This window comes from Lagenorhynchus albirostris, chromosome 19 (assembly GCF_949774975.1).
Source record: "Lagenorhynchus albirostris chromosome 19, mLagAlb1.1, whole genome shotgun sequence".
NCBI classification, from domain to species: Eukaryota; Metazoa; Chordata; class Mammalia; order Artiodactyla; family Delphinidae; genus Lagenorhynchus; species Lagenorhynchus albirostris.
The window spans coordinates 2,789,176-2,815,184 of NC_083113.1; the positions used below are offsets into that span (position 1 = coordinate 2,789,176).

At 45.3% G+C, this 26,009-nt stretch overlaps 1 protein-coding gene and 1 long non-coding RNA gene across 2 annotated transcripts in view; one reads left to right on the top strand and one right to left on the bottom strand.

Moving 5' to 3' along the window:
- Positions 1 to 1,512, top strand: part of LOC132510114 (uncharacterized) — a 44,502-nt gene extending 42,990 nt beyond the window's left edge. The window contains exon 3 of the long non-coding RNA XR_009537237.1: positions 1 to 1,512. This is a non-coding gene — a long non-coding RNA (uncharacterized LOC132510114).
- Positions 718 to 26,009, bottom strand: LOC132510112 (zinc finger protein 211-like). The gene is made up of 4 exons (XM_060131896.1): positions 25,364 to 26,009; positions 22,608 to 22,734; positions 20,172 to 21,350; positions 718 to 1,987 (listed from the first exon to the last, which is right to left on the bottom strand). The coding sequence occupies exons 1-4, from the start codon at positions 25,667 to 25,669 to the stop codon at positions 1,269 to 1,271; spliced, it is 2,331 nt and encodes a 776-aa protein (XP_059987879.1). The 5' UTR covers positions 25,670 to 26,009; the 3' UTR covers positions 718 to 1,268.

Sequence of the window (26,009 nt, forward strand, 5' to 3'; positions counted from 1 at the left end):
GGTTCCTGCCCATGCAGCATCAGCTGAAGAGCCCAAGGAGGCACAGAAATTGAGGAAAACTACATTCTTTGCTCTGCCACTGACCCTGGTCATAAGAATGAGACAGCCCCAGAGAGCATGACAATCTCCATACATGATCTCATCCAGCGATAGTGACTTGAATGTTTATGGATGTGTTTTTAGCATGGACACACCCATTCTCGTTTGCAGCAGTCTCTCCAATCTCAATTATTCACACCCAGTGTTTCTGCATCAATTTTGTTTCCTTCCTGGACACAGTAAGTCTTACAGCCATTGACTCCTGTACCAGATTCTGGCCTTCAGGGCATATGGCATTTGGCAGCTCCTAAGGAACAGCTGCCCCTCAACAGTGCCAGGGAATGTGGCATATATGGTGAAAACAAGACACTGAAGCCATGCTGCTCCCAAACATGTTGTAGGTTGTTACAATACCACCCTTCTCAAGGTGATGTTTGGACCCTCAAATAACTGAAATCTAGACAAAATCAGGCCCACAAAGCCCTGAATTCTCACCCAAGCTTTTGTCAGCAATGGAAATTAACACCAAGATTGGACTGAGAACTGTTCTCTGTCAACCTGTTCTATTTGAGGCACACAGTAGGGAGCCCACCACAAACAGTTTACCTCTGCAGTTTGGCAGAGTCTAACGGTTTCTAAACCACTCCAGACACTAAAAAGAACCTCAGAGATTAAAGGTGGCTTAAATAATAAGGTATTTATTACCACACAAACCAGCGCAACATGAGTCAAGTAGTTATCCAGCCTGGGTGACTTGGAGGCTGGAAAAATTCATCACAAGTATCACATGAGACCAACAATGTCCATGAATAAAGTAAACCTTTTCTGCTACCAGAGCACAGCTTAGATCATCTTGGCTAAAGGTGGATCATGTCCATGCCTTTTCCGGTCAGAGGTAAGCAAATGAGGACCACCATTTAATTCAGATTTCTTATAATTTCCTCCAGGGATTGAAGAGAGCATGAAGTTCTGCCTCCCCTAAAAATATTAGGGTAAGCTGGTTGAGTTGAGATGGTTTCAGCCACAGGCACTAACAAATTTGGCAAGGAACCTGAGCAGGTCTGAAAGTGCAACATAGCTTCTGAAAGCTTCCCCTGCACCTGGCATTCATAAAATACTCCACAGTATTAATGTCCAGATATATGTGGTTTGACACATGATTGATGTCTCCCTCTCTAAAGGCAGACACAGAGCTCCTCGCCATGAGTTCTGTTGTGTTGGACGCACTCCTACAGCCTTCCGGCAGTGTGAACTTTCTGGTGCCTAATGAGATGGGAGCTTAAGCTATACGATTTCCCACATTCATTGCATTCATATGGCCTTTCTCCAGTGTGAACTTTTTGGTGCCGAACAAGGTGGGAGGTTCTGATGAAATCTTTCCCACATTTGCTGCACACAAAAGGCCTTTCACCTGTGTGAACTCTCTGGTGTGCAATAAAGTCAGAGCTTCGACTAAAGAATTTCCCACATTCAGTGCACTCAAAAGGCCTTGCCTCAGTATGAATTCTCTGGTGTTTAATAAGGGTATATTTGTGGCCAAAGGATTTCCCACATTCACTGCAAACATAAGGATTTTCTCCAGTGTGGATACTCTCATGCTGAACAAGTGTGGATTTGTGTCTGAAGACTTTCCCACAATCGTGGCACTTATAAGGCCTTGCTCCATTGTGAACTCTCTGGTGTACAATTAGGTTGGAGTGATGGCTGAAGTATTTGCCACATTCGCCACACTTATAAGGCATTTCTCCAGTGTGAATTCTTTTGTGCTGAGTAAGGTTGTCCTTGCGGCTAAAGGCTTTTCCACATTCACTGCACTCATAAGGCCTTTCTCCTGTGTGGATTCTCTGGTGCTGGACAAGTGTGGCTTTGCGGCTGAATGCTTTCCCACATTCATTGCACTCATAAGGCTTTTCTCCAGTATGGATTCTCTGGTGCTGGACAAGTGTATCTTTGCGACTGAAAGCTTTCCCACATTCACTGCACTTGTAATGCATTTGTCTAATATGATAGGCCTCCCCACTCTCAGTGCTCCTTGTTTTCCTCTTACTGTGGGTGGCCTTTTGCTGGTGACTGCCCAAACTGGTCTGGAAGTTCTTCTGCTCCTCCTCACATGCAAAGGGCTTCTCTGACAGGTGAGGTTCTTCACAGGCCCTACAGTTCTTCACAAATGAGGTCTTGTCTTTGTCTCCTCTTAAGAGTTTCTCTACATTGTACAGGTTCTGGTGCTGGTCAAAGTTTACACTGAACCAGAATTGTCTCCCACATGCCCCACATGTGTAAGGTTTCAGTCCATGGTGTGTTTCTTGGTGTTCATCCAGGTGCAAAATATCTTTCAAGATTGGGCCACATAAGTCACAGGGGTGAGCCATCTGGGTCGATGAATCTGCCTTGAAAGTATGAACGTGTGACACTGCTACAGAAATACTCTGCTCAGAAGGTTCCTCTTCATTCTCCACTCCATGCCAACAACCTGAAAGCAGAAAAATGCTGCTGAACAGCATGCTGTCTTCAGTGGGAGTGGGCAACCCCATCACAAATGTGTATCTAGCATCTAGCATACCCAGGATTGAGTCCACAGGGTTGGTGGCAGGACAGCAGCTTTGGGATTAGGTTAAAGAAAGAGCTGCTGTGCAGTACTGGACTCTGTGGGTCACAGAATGGGGAAGGTCTTACAGCAAAGACACAGGATGGGGTGTAGCTGAGAGAGAAGAGGCAGGCAAGATCTCCAACTCACACCTTGCAAATGACTTTTAGAAGGACCTTGACTGACTATTGGTGACAGGTGAGTACTATCCAGAAATGTTATGTCCAGGCCCAGAAAATGTGATTTAAAATGAGTAACTGGTATTCAAAAACTATTTAAGTACATGCTTATGTTTCATGACACATTAACACTGTCCAACAGACGAGAGCACCACAGAGGGAGCAGTAGAGAGCACTGATGAGTGGGGTGGGCAGCCCTGGGTCACAGATCAGAATAGAAGTGAAAAGTATGTAAAGAGTCCAGAATTGGGAGGAAAAGAGAAATAAGGTATGGCCTATAGCCTGGGCACCAAAGAGCAGTGGGCATAGGACAGGTTTCTGGTGCTATTTGCATCCATCCTTGAAGTTATATCCTGCCCAGGCTCCCATTCACCAGGGCCTGTCCATGTCTCTTTTGCTGTGGCTAGTCAGGACCTCTCAATCAGGCACTAATCTTTCCCCTGCTACAGTTCAGCAACCACAGAGGATCTAGAAGATACAAGTCACACAGGAAAGACAGGGCAAGCGAAGAGGAAAGCAATGGCCCAGGGTAGCCTGCCCAGGAGAGATTAAATACAAAATGAAAACCTTAAAGGAACAATCTATGGGCCCCACAATCAGTGACCATAACTATAATTCATGACAGAGATAGGCCCAAGGGAATGTCAATCAAAGAAAGGGGACATAATCTGGAGCAAAAATGCACCATGAGTGTAGACAGAGCCATCCACCCAGGAAGAAGCCAGGCAGGATAGTATCCACTGGGCTGACCATAAGACTCTTGACCTTCAAATCCTTCCTGGCAATTTTGGGGCAACAGAAGTCAGGAAGCATAGGAAGCATACCCAGCTAAGACCTGGCACCCAGAGGATGTATGTGAGGGAGTGCTCACGGTCCAGCTATAGGAAGGAAATCGCAACTTCTAGGGGAAAAACAGGAAGAGCAGAACATAGCCCAGAAAACTGGGATATGCAGGGCCTTACCCAGGAAAACCATAAGAGCAAAGCATAGAAGGTACTGCATTGTGATATGAGAGTCTCTGAGCTTTATCAAGAGGTCCCCATTTCTCCCAGGAAAAATGCACAAACACACCCTCAAAAGGATCCTACATGAACAGCACAATAGCACAAGGGCAGCCTCTCTCCCCAGGATTCCCAGTGTATCCACCACAATTTCACATTCCTCCCCAGCTCCCCAACGCAAAACAATACAGCAGGCCCTGGTGTAATTGATGCCACCTCTTTCCTCATTTTCCATTAATCATTTCACCCAGCCTAGAACAAAAAGCAAGTGGACAGATAGACACACTGCATAGTCTGGGCCTGGCAGGCAGGAACCAACCCTTCTTCAGCCAGCTAGCTCCCATGGGATCCAGAGATTATGCCTCTCATACACAAATTTGACCTCCACCATCCCCTTAAATCCCTCAGTACCTGAGCCCCCAGGCCATGAATTCAGATTCCATCTCCATGGACACATCACTCTTTAGACCACACCTCCCTCGTTATCTAAGGAGGTTCCCAAAGTAGGTACCTCCCAGATGTAAACCTGCACATGGCATCCAGAGAATGTTTGGTTAATGAATCCAGGGTTACATCCATCACCAGTCAATAGCCTCCACTGCCATAGGTATTTCCAAACTCAGCTTTTAATTTCTTCCTTCCTTGATTAAATTTCAGCAATTCAGAAGCATATGCAGATTATGAGATAAAGCCAGACCTTTTCCACCTTGCTACTGCATGCTGGGGATACTATACCCTCATCAGTCACAGGCTTAACACTTACCACTAAACTCTCATTCAAAGCCCATACCCACTGGCCTTCTACCCCAAGCATAGTGACTCTGCAGCTGACCCAATTTAGCTCTGAACTAACCTACCAGCTCAACTAAAACTCCCCAGTCCCCACCAAAGGTCACCACAAAAACCTGAAAAGCACACGGAGAGGGGAAGGAGGACCAGCTTTGGTCTTTCATGTCATCTCTATTACTGCTTTACTTCAGAATTCATCTCATGTCTACTTTCTCCCTTTCATCAACTGCCAGATCCTATTTTCCCTGCTCACCATGGACACTAACCTCCCTTTTCTTGCCTCTAAGGTAACTCTTACTTCCACTCCACTGTGCCCACTTCCTTTCCAGACCCCCAAAGGCACTGCCACCATGACATAAAGGTTCTCTCTCTAAATCTGATACACAGCTCTACCCTAATCACATACTGGCTGTCACCTTGTGGATGTCTCCAACTTGAATCCCTCCTCTGAACTCCATACCCATGTGTCCACCTGTCCACTTGATACATCAACTCAGATGTCTTTGGACCACTGCAGATTCAACATGATCAAAACCTAACTCTGGGGCTTCCCTAGTGGCGCAGTGGTTGAGAGTCTGCCTGCCGACGCAGGGGACACGGGTTCGTGCACCAGTCCAGAAGGATCCCACATGCCATGGAGCGGCTGGGCCCATGAGCCATGGCCGCTGAGCCTGCACGTCTGGAGCCTGTGCTCTGCAACGGCGGAGGACACAACAGTGCAAGGCCCGCATACCGCAAAAAATAAAAATAAATAAAAACCTAACACTGGATATTACCTCTGAAAGTTACTCTCACCACCAACTTCACTATTTCAATTGAGAACTTCTTCCTTATGTCTTCTCAGGCAAAAAACTGTGGGGTCATCTCTGACCCTTTCCCATCTTTCTCTCACACTCCACATCAGAAAATCTGGTTGGTCCTACTTTAAAAATAAAAACAAACAAACAAACCCCACCAGAATCCAAGCACTTGTCTCTTACCCCTGTAGTCACCACTCTGGCCCAGCCATCATCAGCAGTCCTCTTTACTACCCCCATAGTCTTTTCTTCACTGTGCAGCCAGAGAAACCCTGACCAGAATAAGATCACTCCCTTCTCTGGTCCAAACTTTCCATGGGTCCCACCACTTTCAGAACAGAAGCCCAGCTCCACAGGCTGCCATTTCAGAGCTGAAACCTGTCCCATGCTCTCTGATCACTAGACATAATGGAGAATTAAAGTTCCCCGAACAAGACCAGTTCAGTCTCAAGTGATGTATTTGCATATGCTGGTTCCCATGGGCACTGTTCCATACTTCTTCCCATTACTTGCTGAAAATGGAAACCCTTCCATATAATTCCAGAATAGTTTGCAGGGCACAAGGCCTCTGGTGACACCAGGATCCCCAAACCCAATGGCAGGCAGAAGGGTAGGTTAAGATTCCCAAGACACCATTATCTGCCATAATGGGTTGCCAAGATCATGGTTGACTGAGGACCTGTACACTTTGCACTCACCTATCCAAGGATCTTAATCACTTCTGCCACCACAGCAATCTGGCAGGAAGAGGGAGCTGGGAGTGGCAGGTTACCACAGTGGGATCTCAAAGACAACTGTTCCTCTCATCCCTACCTTGCCCTTTGCTGAGGATGATTTCAGATTGTCTAACTTAAGATACTCAGACCTTAGTGTTGCCTCCTACCAGCTATGTAACCATGATCCAAGATTTCTCTGTGTTCTCACGTACAAAGCAGGGATAATGGTGGTATCCACCTAACAGGGCTGTCTGTATCAGATGTGTTAGGCGTCAAGTACCTTTGAATTCACTTTTACCGTCCACATTCTTAACAGTTTTGCAAATGTTTTTGGCTTGAATGAAGTACATAATAGGTTCTTGTAAGTTTTGGGTTTGTTTTTAAGTTTTTAATAAAACTTGATATTTAAGACTTTTCATTGTAATCACATACTTAGAGACAAGTTTTTCAATCATTTAAGCAGTGGTATAAATTTATCATACCTAAACATTTTTAATTTTTAACTGCCTGCTAACGTATACTTGCCAGGTATACACTAGATCCTTTCACCAAACCAGCCTACCTGGTATATATTCCTCTGAAGGTGAGCATGCTGGTGGCCCTTCATTAGAGGTGTTCATCATCTCTCCTCACCTGATAAGTCAGGGAACTGATGTAACAGTGCCCTGGATTGGGGTGGGGCTGCTCCACTAGCCTGGCTGACTTTTCCTCGGCTCCACAGAGGGGCATGCTGAGTCCACAGAGTGACAAATTTATAGCACCTTACACCTTGCTCTCCATCTCAGGTCAGGTTCCTAATACCCTACAGCCCTCTCTCCTGCTGACACCACCCATAACCCTTTCATATTCCAGGACCTCTCCTTTCTGGAGGAAATCTCAGGGACGTCCATCCCTTTTCCCAGTACTCATTCACCTCAGGGACCACATAAAATAACAACCTTAACATTCTCCCCCTAAATCTCATCTCCAGGCTTTGATAAGACCTCACTCCTCAGAGGTCTCCAGCCCAGCTTGTTGTGCAGAACTCCAGACCAGCATATCCAAATGCCTATGTAACGCCAATACTGTGAAACATTATGGATTTACCATGTCCTAAGTCCAACTCCTGTTCCCCCTGAAAGGTGCTTCCCTCGTCCAACTTACCCATTTCCATTCTTTCAGATGTTCAGGGAAAAAACAAAACAAAACTTGGGTGGTCCTTCACATCCCTTTTTCACTCACAGCCGTATCTAACACACCAGAAAATTCTGTTGGTTCTATCTTTAAAATCTCTCCAGAATTTAATGATTTATCCAGTCCCAATCCCTCCCCTGCCACTGTTCTGGTACAGTCACCACCACAACGTTCCTGGAGTTTGTGGCCTCCTCACCGGTCTCCCTGCCTCCATCCTCAGCATCTCCACCCCACCCTAGTTTGTTTTCCCCTGAGCTTTGGGAATACTTTTAAAAATCCCTGATCACGTCATGTTCTTCCACGGCTCCCAACGTCCTCCTAATGAAAGCACTCGCCTCACCCTGACGTTCCAGGCATTACTACTCACACTCTCTGCTTCCTTAAGATGTGAACACCCCAGTTTCCCGAAAGTTCCCGACTCAGTGACAACCCCAAATCTTTGCTTCTGCTAGTGGCTCGGCGGGGTACCACTCTTAAACGTCTCACCACACTGGCTATTAGAAATGGCGGCTTGGGCTTCCCTGGTGGCGCAGTGGTTAACAGTCCGCCTGCCGACGCAAGGGACACGGGTTCATGCCCCGGTCCGGGAAGATCCCACAGGCCGCGGAGCGGCTAGGCCCGTGAACCATGGCCGCTGAGCCTGCGCGTCCGAAGCCTGTGCTCCGCAACAGGAGAGGCCACAACAGTGAGAGGCCCGCGTACCGCAAAAAGAAAAAGAAAAAAAAAGAAATGGCGGCTCCATCTGCAAACGCCCTGGAGTCTGGACCAGAAGAGCCTCAATAGGCACCACTCGGGGTCCTACGATTCGAAGGTGGGGGGCGGGACGCGTCAAGATCCGGGAAACGCAGCACCCACCTAAGCCGGTCCGTCCCCAAGGCCGCCGCCATCACAGTCTGGACCACACAGATTCGGGAGGGATCCCAGGTCGGAAACCGGGCATAGCCGTCGCTCGGCCAGGCGGCGGAATTCTCGCGAGCGCTGCCACCACCGAGCCACTCTGCATCGAGGACAGGGTAGCCTCTCGCGCCTTCTCACTTTCCGTCACCTCTGAACCGAACCACAGCTCCCGATGTTATGCTCTGATGGGTCGACCAAGAGCCAACAAAATGTCCGCCGCGAAGATACCGGAAGTCCCTCTCAGAAGACTTCCGCACGTACGGAAATTCCCTTAAGAGTGCCGCCGCTGCGCGGCGCACGGGCTCCTGGGTAATGTAGTTCCCGCTGAGCCATCGGCCGCAGCGACTCGTTGACGCCCTCGCGTGGAACCGCCAGGGACGCTGGGGCCTCGCGGCTCCGAGGACGGGGCGGAGCTTCACCCTTCTTAAGATGCCATCGCCCAGTTTCCGTGTAGTGTACACTGCAAGGATCGAAGAAATGTTTAGAAATGTTCTCTCAGATATTCCCCAAAGCTATAAAACCTAATGGACACACCACTTCAAATGTCACTTTGAGTCAACTCATATTTCCTTGTTTTTAAAATACTTACAGATGGAAGAGAGAAGCAAAGATGCAAATATGAAAAAATAAGTAAATTATACGATATGCTATATGATGATAGGTGCCTTTTGGGAAAAAAGCTGGATTTCGGGGAAGAGCAGGGAATGAGACGGTGTAATATTAAATAGAGTAGTAATGAGAAACCTCATGGATACTTCAGGCAAGACTTGAAAAATGATTAATTAAGTCATGTGGCATTTTTGTGCATATCCAAGAACTGTATCAGCCAGTGTCATGTCCTAAGCAAAGCTAGGTGCTGATGCCCATGGAATTAGGTGAGTGAGGAAGGGAGTTTTAAAAAGGAGGTCAGGGACTTCCCTGACGGCACAGTGGTTAAGAATCATCCTGCCAATTAAGGGGACACAAGTTCGAGCCCTGGTCTAGGAAGATCCCGCATGCCATGGAGCAACTAAGCCCGAGTGCCACAACTACTGAGCCTGCGCTCTAGAGCCTGTGAGCCACAACTACAGAAGCCCACGTGCCTAGGGCCCATGTTCTGCAACAAGAGAAGCTACCACAATGAGAAGGCTGCCAAAATAAATAAGTAAATTTATAGGAAAAAAGAAAAAAGAGGTCAGAGGGACTTCCATGCTAGTCCAGTGGGTAAGACTCCACGCTGCCAATACAGGGGGCCTGGGTTCCATCCCTGGCTGGGGAACTAGATCCCACACATGTGCCACAACTAAAGATCCCACATGCTGCAAGTAAGACCTAGTGCAGCCTAAATACATAATTTTTTTTTGCGGTACGCAGGCCTCTCACTGTTGTGGCCTCTCCCGTTGCAGAGCACAGGCTCTGGACGCTCAGGCTCAGCAGCCATGCTCACGGGCCTAGCCACTCCACGGCATGTGGGATCTTCCCGGACCGGGCACGAACCCACGTTCCCTGCATCAGCAGGTGGACTCTCAACCACTGCACCAGCAGGGAAGCCCTAAATAAATATCCTTTTTTAATTCAAAAAAAAGGAGGTCGAGAGGAACATGGGCTAAAGGCCTGTGAAGTGCCTCAGGGTCGTGCAAAACTTTTGAATTTTCTTTAAGTAAAAGGAGGAGTCTTTCCAGGATTTTAATCAAAGATGGACACTACCAGACTCATAGTGTTGAAGGGTCATGTTGGCTGGAGAGTTGAGAATAGACTGCAAAAAAACAAGCTTAGGATACAGAAAATCAGTTAGATGACCACTGCAAAAATCCAGCTAGAGGATGGTGCTAATCAGGCTGGGGGAAGACATGGTGATGAAAAGTGGTGAGACTCAAGATATATTTTGAAAGTGGACCCAATCAGATTTCCTATGGGGCTGGTTCTGTGGTATGAGAAAAAGAATGAGTCAAGGATGATCCCTAGAATTTTTAGTCTCAGCAACTGGAAGGATGGGGTTGGCATCGACTGAAAATGGGAAAGCTGTGACCAGAGCAGAATTAAAAGAAAGCTCACACACTGAAAACACCAAATGCTGGTGTTTTTGAATGAACTCTCATTCATTGCTGGGTGGAATGCAAGTGGCACAGCCACTTTGCAAGACAGTCTCGCAGTGTCTTAAAAAACTAAATATAGACTTACCATACAATCCAGAAATTTTGTTCCTTGGTATTTACCCAAAGGAATTGAAAACGTTTGTCCTCACAAAAACCTGCACATCATGGATGGTTTTAGCAAGTTAATTCATAACTGCCAATGTTCCAACTTGGAAGCAAGCAAGATGTCCAGGAGGTGAATGGATAAATAAACTGTGGTACCTACAGACAAGGAAATACTATTCAGCTCTAAAAAGAAATGAGCTATCAAGCCGCGACAAGACATGGAGGAAACTTAAATGCATATTACTAAGGCAAAGAAGCCAATCTGAAAAGGCTACGTACTGTATGATTTCAACTCTGACATTCTGGACAAGGCAAACCTATGGAGACAGTAAAAATATCAGTGGTTACCGGGCCTTAGGCAAGAGGGAGGGATAAAAAGGTGGAGAATTTCTAGGGCAGTGAAACTCATCTGAATGGAACTCTAATAGTGGATTCAAGTGTAAGCCCTGACAGTTGTTTTATTTTCTTTTTTGTAACGCAAGTGCCTGACGTAAACTTTGTTTGCCAAGGCATCAAAGAGGCATCCACTTCAAAGATGTCTATCTGTAATAAACAACATTGTCAGCCAGGTGATTAGATAAACAGCCAGGCTGCCTTTCCCACTGGGGCTCCTTTGTTTTAGGAGCTGTTGGTTGATTTCAGTAACTGACAATTTGGGCTACTTGTTTTTTTCTCTTACTGTGCTTTAAACTCCTACTCTTATGTTTTTAATTCCCCAATAAAGAGTGAGCCCATGAAACCCTACACCCCCACTCTCGACCACAATAAAAGCAGAACCCCAGGCCCATGAACTCTCTCTCTCACCTCGACCTTGCTATGTGGATCCAGATGTTGTATGTAATTTCCAGGTTTGTAAATAATAAACCTATATGGACTTCCCTGGCAGTCAATTGGTTAAGACTCCACGCTTACACTGCAGGGGGTGCAGGTTCGATCCCCAATCAGGGAACTAAGATCCCACATGCTGCCCAGCCAAATAATATCAATAAATAAATAAATGTAGTAAAAAAAACTGTTTTAAAATAATAATAAACCTGTATTTTTTTCAGTTTCCTGGATATTGCTGAAGGGCATCTTGCAATCACAATGAGAACCACAAGAGCCAGTCCAACCACAACATTCCTCACTGACAGACTGAGACCAGCTCAGAACAATGGATACATGCCACTATACATTTATCCAAACACATAAAATATACACCAAGCGTGAACCCTAATGAAAACCATGGTCATTGGGTGATAATGTGTAATTTTAGGTTCATCAATTGTAACAAATATATCATTCTAGTGGGGGGTGTTGATAATGGGGACGGTTATGCATATATGGGCGCATGGGATATACGGGAAATTGCTGTACATTCCTGTCAATTTTGCTGTCAACCTAAAACTGCTCTAAATAAATAAAGTTTAAAAAAATTTTTAAAATGAAAGCTGAGAAGTTTGAAGATGTTGAGTGTGTTATGTCTACCAGATGTCCAGGAATAGATCTACTAATGAATAGTAGATCATTAGACAATCACTGGATTTTTGGATGGAAATATACATTTGGAATTTTTGAGCTTAAAATGATATTTACAACCATGCCATTGCATAAGATTACCAATAGAATGTGTATAGGTTGTGTTAAAGTCCCCTAATATGATTGTGTTACTGTCGATTTCCCCTTTTATGGCTGTTAGTATTTGCCTTATGTATTGAGGTGCTCCTATGTTGGGTGCATAAATATTTACAATTGTTATATCTTCTTCTTGGATCGATCCCTTGATCATTATGTAGTGGCCTTGTTTGTCTCTTGTAATAGTCTTCAAAGTCGATTTTGTCTGATATGAGAATTGCTACTCCAGGTTTCTTCTGATTTCCACTTGCATGGAATATCTTTTTCCATCCCCTCACTTTCAGTCTGTATGTGTCCCTAGGTCTGAAGTGGGTCTCATGTAGACAGCATATATACGGGTCTTGTTTTTGTATCCATTCAGCCAGTCTGTGTCTTTTGGTGGCAGCATTTAATCCATTTACATTTAAGGTAATTATCAGTATTTATGTTCCTATTCCCATTTTCTTAATTGTTTTGGGTTTGTTATTGTACGTCTTTTCCTTATCTTGTGTTTCTTGCCTAGAGAAGTTCCTTTAGCATTTGTTGTAAAGCTGATTTTGTGGTTCTGAACTCTCTCAGCTTTTGCTTGTCTGTAAAGGTTTTAATTTCTCCATCAAATCTGAATGAGATCCTTGCTGGGTAAAGTAATATTGGTTGTAGGTTTTTCTCCTTCATCACTTTAAATATGTCCTGCCAGTCCCTTCTGGCTTGCAGAGTTTCTGCTGAAAGATCAGCTCTTAACCTTATGGGGATTCCCTTGTGTGCTATTTGTTGTTTTTCCCTTGCTGCTTTTAATATGTTTTCTTTGTATTTAATTTTTGATAGTTTGATTAATATGTGTCTTGGCATGTTTCTCTTTGGATTTATCCTGTGTGGGGCTCTCTGTGCTTCCTGGACTTGATTAACTATTTCCTTTCCCATATTAGGGAAGTTTTCAACTATAATCTCTTCAAATATTTTCTCAGTCCGTTTCTTTTTCTCTTCTTCTTCTGGGACTCCTATAATTCGAATGTTGGTGCATTTAATGTTGTCCCAGGGGTCTCTGAGACTGTCCTCAATTCTTTTCATTCTTTTTTCTTTATTCTGCTCTGCAGTAGTTATTTCCACTATTTTATCTTCCAGGTCACTTATCCGTTCTTCTGCCTCAGTTATTCTGCTTATTGATCCCTTCTAGAGTATTTTTAATTTCATTTATTGTGTTTTTCATCATTGCTTGTTTCCTCTTTAGTTCTTCTAGGTCCTTGTTAAATGTTTCTTGCATTTTCTCTATTCTATTTCCAAGATTTTGGATCATCTTTACTATCATTATTCTGAATTCTTTGTCAGGTAGACTGCCTATTCCTCTTCATTTGTTAGGTCTGGTGGGTTTTTACCTTGCTCCTTCATCTGCTGTGTGTTTTTCTTTCTTTCCATTTTGCTTATCTTACTGTTTGGGGTCTCCTTTTTGCAGGCTGCAGGTTCGTAGTTCCCGTTGTTTTTGGTGTGTCCCCAGTGGCTAAAGTTGGTTCAGTGGGTTGTGTAGGTTTCCTGGTGGAGGGGACTGGTGCATGTGTTCTGGTGGATGAGGCTGGATCTTGTCTTTCTGGTGGGCAGGTCCACGTCTGGTGGTGTGTTTTGGTGTGTCTGTGACCTTATTATGATTTTAGGCAGCCTCTCTGCTAATGGATGGGGCTGTGTTCCTGTCTTGTTAGTTATCTGGCATAGGGTGTACAACACTGTAGCTTGCTGGTCGTTGAGTGAAGCTGGGTGTTGGTGTTGAGATGGAGATCTCTGGGAGATTTTTGCCGTTTGATATTATGTGGGGCTGGGAGGTCTCTTGTGGACCAGTGTCCTGAAGTTGGCTCTCCCACCTCAGTGGCACAGCCCTGACGCCTGGCTGGAGGATCAAGAGACTGTCCTCCACATGGCTCAGAATAAAAGGGAGAAAAAATAGAAAGAAAGAAAGAAAGAAAGAAAGAAAGAAAGAAAGAAAGAAAGAAAGAAAGAAAGAAAGAAAGAAGATAAAATAAGATAAAATAAAGTTATTAAAATAAAAAATAATTATTAAGAAAACATTTTTAAAAAGTAAAAAACCAAAAAGCAAAAAAAAAAAAAAAGTAAAAAAACAAACAAAAAACATGGACGGACAGAACCCTAGGGCAAATGGTGAAAGCAAATCTATAGAGACAAAATCTCACACAGAAGCATACACATACACACTCACAAAAAGAGGAAAAGGGGAGAAAATAATCTATCTTTCTCCCAAAGTCCACCTCCTCAATTTGGGATGATTCATTGTCTATTCAGGTATTCCACAGATGCAGGGTACATCAAGTTGATTGTGGAGATTGAACCCACTGCTTCTGAGGCTGCTGAGAGAAATTTCCCTTTCTCTTCTTTGTTTGCATAGCTCCTGGGGTTCAGTTTTGGATTTGGCCCTGTCTCTGCATGTAGGTCTCCTGAGGGCATCTGTTCTTAGCTCAGACAGGACGGGGCTAAAGGAGCCGCTGATTCGGGGGCTCTGGCTCACTCAGGCCGGGGGTAGGAGGGGTACGGAGTGCAGGGTGAGCCTGCAGCAACAAGAGGCTGGCATGACGGTGCACCAGCCAGAGGCACGCCATGTGTTCTCCTGGGAAAGTTGTCCCTGGATCACGGGGCCCTGGCAGTGGCGGGCTGCACAGGCTCTGGGGACTGGAGGTAGGGAAAGTGACCTGTGCTCGTACACAGGCTTCTTGGTGGCCGCAGCAGCAGCCTTAGCATCTCACGCCCGTCTCTGGTGTCCATAATGATAGCTGTGGCTCGTGCCCATCTCTGAGCTCCTTTAAGCAGCGCTCTTAATCCCCTCTCCTCGCCCACCAGGAAACAAAGAGGCAAGAAAATGTCTCGTCTCTTCAGCAGCTCCAGACTTTTCCTGGACTCCCTCCCAGCTAGCCGTGGTGCACTAACCCCTTTAGGCTGTGTTCACGCCACCAACCCCAGTCTTCTCCCTGGGATCTAAGCTCCGAAGCCTGAGCCTCAGCTCCCAGCCCCAGCCTGTCCCGGTGGGTGAGCAGACAAGCCTCTCGGGCTGGTGAGTGCTGGTCAGCACCAATACTCTGTGCAGGAATCTCTCCATTTTGCCCTCCGCACCCCTGTTGCTGCATTCTCCTCCGTGACTCTGATGCTTCCCCCTCTGCCACCTGCAGTCTCCACCCGCGAAGGGGCTTCTAGTGTGTGGAAACCTTTCCTCCTTTGCAGCTCCCTCCCACTGGTGCAGGTCCCATCCCTATTCTTTTGTCTCTGTTTTTTCTTTTTTCTTTTGCCCTACCCAGGTACGTGGGGGAGTTTCTTCCCTTTTGGGAGGTCTAAGATCTCCTGCCAGCGTTCAGTCAGTGTTCTATAGGAGCAGTTCCACGTGTAGATGTATTTCTGATGTATCTGTGGGGAGGAAGGTGATCTCCACGTCCTACTCTTCCACCATCTTCTCCTGTCTCTGTATAGGTTGTGAAGAGAGAAATAACTGCTGATTGAGCTCCTGTTTATTACAATATTAAGGGAATGCATTTAAGAAAAACAAATCCAGGGACTTCCCTGGTGGTCCAGTAATTAGGATTCCTTCTGGGCTTTCATGCTGTGGCCCGTGTTCAATCCCTAGTCGGGGAACTGAGATTCTGCAAGCTGCACAACAAGCCAAAAAAAAATTTTTTTTTAATTAACAAATTAAAAAAACCAGGGCTTCCCTGCTGGTGCAGTGCTTGGGAGTCCACCTGCCAATGCAGGGGACACGGGTTCGTGCCCCAGTCCAGGAGGATCCCACGTGCCGTGGAGCGGCTGGGCCTGTGAGCCCTGGCCACTGAACCTGCACATCTGGAGCCTGTGCTCCACGACGGGAGAGGCCACAGCAGTGAGAGGCCCACGTACCGCAAAATAAATAAATAAATAAATAAATAAATAAATAAAACAAATCCAGTATATTAAGAATACAAAGGAAAAAAAAATGGTGTCAAAAGCTCCTGAAAGGAACTTTAAGGAAAATCTTAAATTCATTAATGATGATGGAGTTGTGAAGATAAAAACTCTCATTAGAACGATTAGAGAACTACATAGGAGTTGTGGTAATAGAAACAAAAAGAGAGAGAAAATGCTCATAAAAGTTTAGCCATAAAGCATAAGGAAGAGAAATGGTAGAACAGAAAATGTACTAGATCATAGAGTGAAGGGTAGCTATTTTATGAAGTACACAAATTTTATTGATGCTATTTGTAAAACAGATTAAAAGACTGAAGATTAATGATGGGTGGTTTATCATCAATAGATTTACAAAACCAAGAACAAAACCCCTCAGAAGCTAAGTCATGGGAAAATCATCCTTAGATGGCATTAATGGAGGGATTGACTCTAAATTCAGGGGAGGAATCACTACCTTCTCAACATAAGGGAGCCTATAAGATATTTGTTTTAGATTTAGGAGGCAGAGGGTATTGTCAAATAAAATCAAATAATGATTTTCTTTTCTCTGTATAAAGGCAGAATGTTAATATAGAAGTAATCCTGGGGGAACTTTATATGAAGTAACAAATAGTTTTGAGATTGTTGAGGTTTTTGGTGAATATATTAAGCTAGGAACACCAAGCTGGACAGGCAAGTAGCAGAAGTGGGGAAGGTGCTGCTGGAATAGGGGACAACTGGAGCATTCAGGTTAAGTCCTTGACCAGGATTTGGAATCTTTTAAATGAGAGATCAGTAATGACAGCTCTTTAAGCAGATGGACTAAACATTTATAGATAATTAGTAGGACAATTCAGGCTAGAAGAGGTCCTAGGTTATCTGGACATTCCCCAACTAAGTGATGTGAAGTTTGCAGGTGGTGGCAGTTAGTAAGGCTAGTAAGTAATTGAAATACAGAGTCTTTTTAGCCAACAGGAGCAATGGAATGTTAGAGCAGTGATTGTTGAGTTCAGGAATTATGTAGCTTTGAAGAGCAGAGAATGTGTTTGTGAACCTGATGATGGATCTGGCCTTCCACTGTATCTGCATCTTATGCTCCCTGCAGTAAGTGACTAGCATGTGCAACTGGGCCAAGGGTTATTGGGGTAGGGTGCAAGTACACTTCCCTAACTGCTGGGATCTAGTGGTTGTGCTGTAAGGACAGTTCTCATTAGAACCATAAATAGGAATTATATGTTCCACTATAAATGGCCTATGACACACCATGAAGATGCTACTGAGTTCATAATAAGAATTCAAGTGGGGTGAGTCTACAAAGCAAAACTAAGATTTTAAGAAGCCCTTAGCATTCTGGATGTCAGATCAAAGAGTGCAGATTTAGGGTAAAAAAACAAAAATAGGGACTTCCTTTGTGGTCCAGTGGGTAAGACTCCATGCTCCCAATGCAAGGGGCCCAGGTTCAATCCCTGGTCAAGGAACTAGATCCTGCATGCATGCTGCAACTAAGAGGTCTGCCTACTGCAACTAAGATCCTGCATGCCACAACTGGGACCTGGCACAGACAAAATTAATTAATTAAAAAATAAATATTATAAAACAAATACAAGATTAAAAAAAATATTTTAGAACTACAGTTCAGCTCTGCAATATGTGTTCCCTTCAAACAAAAGGCAACTTATAGGCATACCTCATTTTATTGTGCTTTGCAGACACTGAGTTTTTTTTACAGATTGAAGGTTTGTCACAACTCTGCATCAAGCAAGTCTATTGGTGCTGTTTTTTTCCAACAGCATTTGCTCACTTTATGGCTATGTCACATTTTGGTAATTCTTGCAACAATTCAAACATTTTCATCATTATTATATTTGTTATGATCTTTATCAGTGGTCTCTGATGTTACTATTGCAAAAAATTATGACTCACTGAAGGCTCAGGTGATGGTTAGCATTTTTTATTTAGGAATAAAGTACCTTTTAAATAAAGTATGTCCATTGTTCTTTCAGACATCATGCTATTGCACACTTAATAGACTACAGTATAAACATAACTTTTATAAGCACTGGGAGACCAAAAAATTCATGTGACCTCCTTTACTGCAATATTTGCTTTACTGCAGTGGTCTGGAACCGAATCCACAACATCTGAGGTATGCCTATAGTGAGGCTCTTTGTAAGAGATGGTGGCTGAGCAAATGGAACATGGAGACTGCAGCAAAGGTTCTCTGGGCTGATAAAAGTGTAGGTGGAAATTGTGCAATGAGGAAGTCATCATCTATGGTCTTAATAAAATTTCCATGCAGAGATGATCCTAAAATTTAAGTCCAAGTTTAATGGTAAATATTGATATGAAGATTTTTAAAACTGGTTTTAATATTTAAGAATCTCACAATAATTTCAGAGCAAAGAAAGATTAATCAGCACTTTGTATTTTCTGAATTCACTTTAGATTATCAGGCTTCAATAATGTCATGTTGCATAATCTAAGTGCTACTGATTTCTCACTATACCTGGGAACAATTATCACATCCTAGATACTGCAGTTCCAAAAGTATTGTAGTTTGTAACAGCTGTGCTCTCTTGAGGGTGGTCTTTGGGCCTACAAAAAAACCCTGACATCCAAGGTACTTATTAGGACCAGATGCCAGCAGTCTTTCCCAGAATGCCTTGTACATTGTATGGCTTTTTCTGACACCAAATATGTCATTCCATCACCAATTCTCCAATTCTCCAACACCAACTGGGTATCCTACAATTCAATTCAATTCTGATACTAACTACTTGGATTTAGTGCAGACCCCACCCATTAAGGACACAGTCCCATAAGACTGCCAACCACAAAATGGGTCCCAAGGCTACCCCCACTTCTGCCAAGTCGACTACAAATCTGGTTTGATAATTTGCTAGAATGACTTATAGAACTCAGGAAAATGCTATACTTAAAATTACAGTTTATTATGAAGGACACAAGTCAACAGCCAGATAAAGTGAGGTCCAAAAGAACCCCAAGCACAGGAGCCTCTAACCCAGTGGAATCAGGGTATACCCCCCTTCCTGTTTGGATGTGTTTACCAGCATGGAAATTCCCCAAACCCTACTGTTTAGGGATTTTTTACTAAGGTATCACTACATAGGCATGGTTGACTAAATCACTGGCCATTGTGACTGAACTCAATCTCCAGCTCCTTCCCCCCCCAGATGTCGGGGGTGGGGCTTAAAAGTTCTAACCCTCTAATATCTGGTGACCAGCCCCCATGCTGAAGATCTGTACAGGTCTCCACCTTGAGTCATTTCATTATCACACAAAAAAACTCTTATTACTCAGGAAATTCCAAGGGTTTTAGAAGATCTCTGCCAGGAACTGGGGACAAACATCAAATATTTACTTTTTAATTTTACCACAGACAGGAATACAGCTTAGACAAAAACTGCAGTAAGACAGACTTTCATACACCATACTGTTCCCTGAGACCCTCATGAAACCTGTCCACCTGTTCACACTAGCAAAGCCAAATTCTATTTTCATTTTGTTTTTCAAATTCTGTTTTCAACTACCCCACATAGTGAATAAAACTGTTAAGATTAAAAGTGACTTAAACAATAAGATTTTTATTATTGTACAAATCAGAGCAATATGCAGCAGATCGTTCCCAGGTTGGCGACTTGGAGGACAGAAAATGCTTCAAAACTTTCACCCCTAAGACCAACAATGCCGTGAAGAAGGAAAACTTTACAAGCCACCAGCAGTTCCCAGACTGGGTCCTTTGGTCCCAAACTGGGTCAGGTCCATGCCATAACTAGTTAGAGAGAAGGGAATGGGAACTCCCTAGGGGCTTTGACTACGATTTCCTCTAGAGAATGGGAGAGAGAGTACAAACATCTGTCTTCTCTGAGCATGCTGTGGTGACTGATGCACACTATGAGGACCTGCCAGATGGTAGAGGCGAGTTGACTTCTGCCACAGAATCTGGCAGTGACTTAATTATGGCAAGGTTCCTGAGCAGGTAAAATATGAAATGCCGCTCCTGAAAATTTCTCACATACCTGGAACTCATGGCAGATTGCTCCTCATAGAGGCTCTCTAGTGCTATCACACTGAGCAAAGAGATAGCAAATTCCCTGAAGTTCAAAGGCCATTATCTTATGTAGATTTCCTTATCCAGAAGGTATTTTTTCCACATTAGCTGAATTCCTAAAACTTAGAACTGAGTTGTGAGATTTTGGTGTTGAATCAGAGCAGACTGGTAACTGAAGGCTTTCTCATGTTGGCTGTACTCTTGAGACCTTTATCTAGTGTGAAGTTTATGGTGCTGAATGAGGCTGTAGTTTTGGCTAAAAGATTTTCCACATTCACTGCATTCATAAGGTCTTTCTCCAGTGTGAATTCTCTGATGTAGAATGAGGCTGAAGCTTTGGCTAAAGGATTTCCCACATTCCCTGCACTCATAAGGCCTTGCTCCTGTATGAACTCTTCGATGTTGAATGAGGCTGGAGCTTTGGCTAAAGGATTTCCCACATTCACTGCACTCATATGGCCTTTCTCCCGTGTGAATTCTGCGGTGCTGAATGAGGCTGGAGCTTTGGCTAAAAGATTTCTCACATTCACCACATTCATAAGGCCTTGCTCCTGTGTGAATTCTCTGATGCTGAACAAGACTGGAACTTTGTCTAAAGAGTCTGCCACATTCAGTACACTCATAAGGCTTTGCTCCAGTGTGAATTCTCTGGTGCCGAAGAAGTTTGGATTTGCAGCCAAAAGCTTTCCCACATTCGGCACACTCATAAGGCTTTTCTCCAGTGTGAATACGCTGGTGCTGAACAAGTTTATATTTGAACCTGAAGGCCTTCCCACATTCACTGCATTCAAAAGGCCTTTCTCCAGTATGAAGCGTCTTGTGCCGAAGAAATGTGTGCTTGTAAGTGAAGGTTTTCCCACATTCACTGCACTCATACAGTCCTCCAGAGTGAATTCTTTGGTGCTGAACAAGTGTACGTTTGCAGCGGAAGGCTTTCCCACATTCACACTTGTAAGGACTTTTTCCACAGTGAAAGGCCTCCTCACAGCCAGTACTGCTGTGTATTTTCAGTACTGCTTTGGGAGTGGCCTGGTACTGGAAAAGGCCCACAGTGTCCTTTCCACCCTCCCCACAGGTGAAAGGCTTCCCTGACAAATAGATTCCATAGCTCTTCACAAAGGAGGTCCTGTTCATACCCTTGCTGCAGGGTTTTTCCCCACTGTGCTCCTTCTGGTGTTGGTCAAGATCTGCCCTGAAACAGAATTGTTCCGCACATGCTACACATATACACGATTTCTGCCCAGTATATGTTCCTTGATGCTCAGCCAGGTACAAAACGTCCTTCATGACAGGAACACACATCTCACAGAGATGAGCTTTCTGGGTTGACGGATCTGGCTTTAGAGTCCTGATTTGTGGCATTCTTTCCTGAGAAACTCTCTGTCCTGAAGGAGCCTTGTCATTCTCTACACCACACAAACAACCTGAAAACAGAAAAATGCTAATGAAGTACGTGGGGACTTCACTTTGGGGACTGGTGGCAGCCGCATCACAAATATGTGTCTGACACACCAAAGAATGAATACATGAGGTGGTTTTCAGGATGACAGAGTTGGAGTCAGGACGAGGAAGAGGCTGTTTTGCAGTACTGGGACTCTAAAAGTTTACAGAAGTAGGTAAGCCTCACAAGATGAAAAACTTTTAAGAATGTGATGCAGCAGAGTGAGGAGAGGCAGGCAATTTTAAACTCACTCCTCACACCTTGAGCAGTGCTTTAGCTGCTGCTAACATGTGAGTGTTGTACAGAAATTTTTGTCCAAGGATAGAAAAATCCATTTGCAAATGACTAACTGGTTTTCAAGGACTATCAAGGATATGTGCACACCACCTGTTACATGTGAGCCAACACTGGAGAACACTGCAGATGCAGCAGTAGAGAAGAATAGGTAACAGGTGGAGGAAGGAAAGTTGGGTATAGCCAGGGGCCAGAAGTCAGAGTTAAAGTGACAAGCTGGCCAAGTATAAAGAACGGGGAAGATGAGATGGAAATGAGGTGTGGCACCCAGCAGTGGCACCAAAACACTAGTTTGAACAGGTTCCTGGTATGATGTGAACACAACCCTGATGTCATGTCCTTGCCAGGACCCCTCTAGCCCATCGTGCCACAGTGCGCCATTCTATGAAGCACCCAGGACTCTCCCCTGCAACCCACATTAACTACATGGGACTTAGAAAATTCAAGTCCTACGGGACAGACAGGACAGGCAAGTGGCCAGTTCCAGCCCAAAGAAACATCACACAACAGAGCACAGAAAAGAAAAATAAATGTTACAAAAAGAACCTCAGATGAGGGTATCACAAACACAGCTCATGGTGCACCTAACTAGTGCCTATGCCCAGTGACGTGCAATTCTTGGCACAGGCAGGCATGAAAGAACAGTCAGAAGAAGGGAGCAAAACCTAGGAACCATGGATCTGGAAAGTCACCCAACGAGGGAGGAGGTAAGCAAGATGGACCCATTTGGCTTCCTACTAGGCTTCAGAAAAGCAGGTATTAGGTCTCCAAGGAGAGAAAAGGGCAGTGCAAACAACCCAGCCCTAGCAACAGCAGCACCTTCCAAAGGAACTAGGAAAGGAAGTAGTCCCCATGGTTTGGATGTAGGAAGGACAGAGCAGCCCCTAAGGAAAAGCAGAAAGGCAAAGTCTAGCCCAGGTCATAGGGGTGGGTGTGCAGGCCTTACCCAGTGAGGATATAAGTGTAAAGATCTCCAGCATCACATCATGGTACAGGTGTCTCTGAGCCTTATCAAGGAGACTCCATTCCTCCCAGGAGAAGTACACAGCCACATCCTCCAAAGTCACACTGCCCTGTCATGATGGGGACAGATGAAACCACTGGTCCTCTCTCCTGAGGACCGACAATCCATCCTGCACACAGCCAGCCCATGCCCAAGTTTCTTCCAGGCTCCCTACTTCAGATGAGACACCAGAACCTGATGCCATTGGTACTGCTGTCTCCTCATGGTTCCACTAATCACTGTGCCCAGCCCTCAGCAACTACAGACAGGTAGGCAGAGAGATGTCATCAGAGAGATGCTCAGGGAGAGAACTGCATGGCTCCATCTCTTCCTGCCGGGCAATTTCCAGGGGGTCTTCCATATCATGCCTCACAATAAAATGTGGAGTCACCCATCACACTTAAGTCCCCTGTACCAGGGCCCAGGTCCATCAATTCATGCTCCCTCTCTCCACATGTACCTCTCTCACGTCTCCAGACCCCACAGTTGCATCCTCGCAGCCACTGCCAACTCTCTGTCCCACACTATAGTCATCTTCCTGGACTCACCCCAGAGAACCTGGCAAATTCAAACAGAATCCAATTCTACCGAAGACCTCTGATGGATCCCAACACAATTTGAAGGCCTTTCTCCCTGTTTCTAATTCTAGCTTCAACATTAGTCATACAGAACCATATGTGTATTTCAGATACCCATAACCCTCTCCTACTTCTAGGTTGTACTCATTCCCTCAGCAGCCACAATCCTCTTCTCTCCACCTAACTCTCATTAAAATCCCAGCCACAAAGGTACCCACACTAAGCATAGTGATTCTCACAGATAACCACATTTGCCCTTATGTTATATACATTATCTACTGAAACATCCCACCAAAACTCACCACAAAATTCTAGCAAATGCATCTTATCTCTGTTAGTTCTCTGCCTCTGCATCTGTCGGTCTACTCTTCCTTTGGAAGTCTTGGACACCTGCCAACACCTCCGGCCCCACACATACTCCCTTCACGACTATTTCTCTCCCACATCTGTGTTTATGATGTCCATAACCCCCAACAAGGTGCCCAAGCAATAGATCAATTCTTGGAACTCATACACTTCTTTCTGACCTGCTAGTAACATTATCACCATGGCCTGAATTCCACCTTCTAAATACAATCCATAGTTCCACACTGGTGCAGACACTAGCCACCACTTTCAGATGTCTCCATCCCGAACCACACCCCAGATTTCCAGACCTCTGTTCTGCCCACCTGATGTCACTACTCCTTTGTTTTCTGAGAAATCTCATAATTTTAACACAGCCAAAAACAAAATTCCTGATATCCCCAATGAAAATCACTCTTACTACTGATTATCTCATCTCAGTTAATGAAGCTTCCAGTCTTTCAGCTGCTAAGACAAAAACTTTAGTGCCATCATTGACTCTTACCATTCTCTCTCCCACCCTCAAAATCAGAAAATCTGGGCAGCCCTTCTTAAATAATGGATCCAGAATCCAACCACTTCTTCCAACTCCACAGCCACTACTCTGGTCCATGAACACGCACTAGGACTTCTGCAGTACCCACCTCCCTGGTCATCCTCCCTCATCCCAAAGTCTGTTTTCCACTCTGTAACCAGATGGAGCCTGTTTAGACCTAAGTAAGATCATCTCCCTCCTCTTTTCCAAATCTCCCATTACCTCCACAACAGATGCCCAACTTCTCAGACAGCCACATTACAAGACTGACTCCTGTACCCTTGCTCTCTGTTGCTAAAAGAAAGGAAACATGCTGTGCCCTGTTCCCAGTTTGTGGACACACTACCAAACATTTGAACATGCTGGTACCTGTTTCTGGGATAACCTTCTACACCATTTTTCACAGATGACCAGAAAGGAACTCTTCTATGAAACCCTTGGCCTGGACTAGAATGTGTCTAGAGGATTTCTCCCAGATCCCCAAACCCAAGGGCTGGGGAAATGGCAGGTGAAGAGTCCCACGACACCACAATCTCAAGTTCATACGAGTGAGATCCAAGCCAGTGAGGGCCTGGGACACCCTCCACTTCCCTGTGTAGGTTCCCTAAGTGCTTCCTCAGTCATGGGGACCTGTGGGCAGAAGCAAGCCATAAAGGTGTATTCCAACGGGCTCAAAACTCCCTGTACCCCTCGCCAGCCCTAGAGGCCAGATGACCTTGGGCTAAAAGACTAAACTTTCTGCTTCAGACCTCAGTGCTGCCTCCTCCCAGTTCTATGTTGGACAAGGACTCAACTTCCCTGTACCTCACTACCCTCATCACCCCCATTCCAATCTGTTCTCCCTCAGAGTAGCTCTTGGAAAGCTTTTAAAACCCTAAATCAGACTATATCCCTCTTCTCTTCACAACCCACCATGGCTGCCAGGGTCCTCAGAACGGAGGTACAAACCCCTCAGCTTGACAGTGCAGGTGCGAGTCCACCTCACACTCTCCACTCCATGCAAATACAAGACAGTTCCAGGTTTCCCGAATCCTCCCTCCTCAGTCCCACCTCCAAGCCTTTGCACCTGCCGGTCCCCCCGCCTGTCACGCTCTCCCACGCACCATCACACTGTCAGAAACAGAGCCCATCCACGACCGCCTCACCGTCCTGGACAGAGCGGTCTGAGCTCCGGGCACGTGGGCAGGGGATCTAGTGTCTGGTGGGTTGAGAGGGTGAGGGCCCGGAGGACGAGCGTTTACCTGAGGCGGGTCCCTTAGCGCCGCCACCGCATTCAGACTCTGCGGGTGGAGCTGGGCCGGTAGCGGCGGGAGAACAGAGGGGACCCAGCCACGGCCGGCCTTATCCAGGGTCTGACGCGGGACACCTCGGGCGGTGTCGCCGAACTTCAGACCCGCCTCTGTGCAACGGGGACACCTCCACTCGGAACTCCTTAGTTCAGTCATCTCAGCCCCCACGGAGCGCTCTGGAACTAGAACAAATCCAGAGCGATTAAAATGGCCGCCACGAGGAGGCGGCCGGAAGTCCCTCCCCGATGAGAAGCGCATGCGCAGGAATGTCTTTACCCTGGGTTTTCATTGGCTTAGACATACTGCCTCTCGGTGCACTGTCCTCTAGGAAATGTAGTTCTCAGAGGTCTAGCTAGGGTTCCAGCTGGTGGTCCCACCCCCACAAATCCAGAAGCACTGCGAGGGATCTAACTAGGCTGGAGAGGAGACTTTCGTTACTTCTTAGAGTGGCTGTAGGGAGACTTATGGAGAGTGTTGTCTGAAAGTAATCACTAAAAGTTTTCAGAAATACTATTTCAGACCCCATTAAGCATGTTCCCAGACGGTAAAAGTAATATTATAAGTGCTCCCAAAGTCTACAGATACATACAGGGCATAT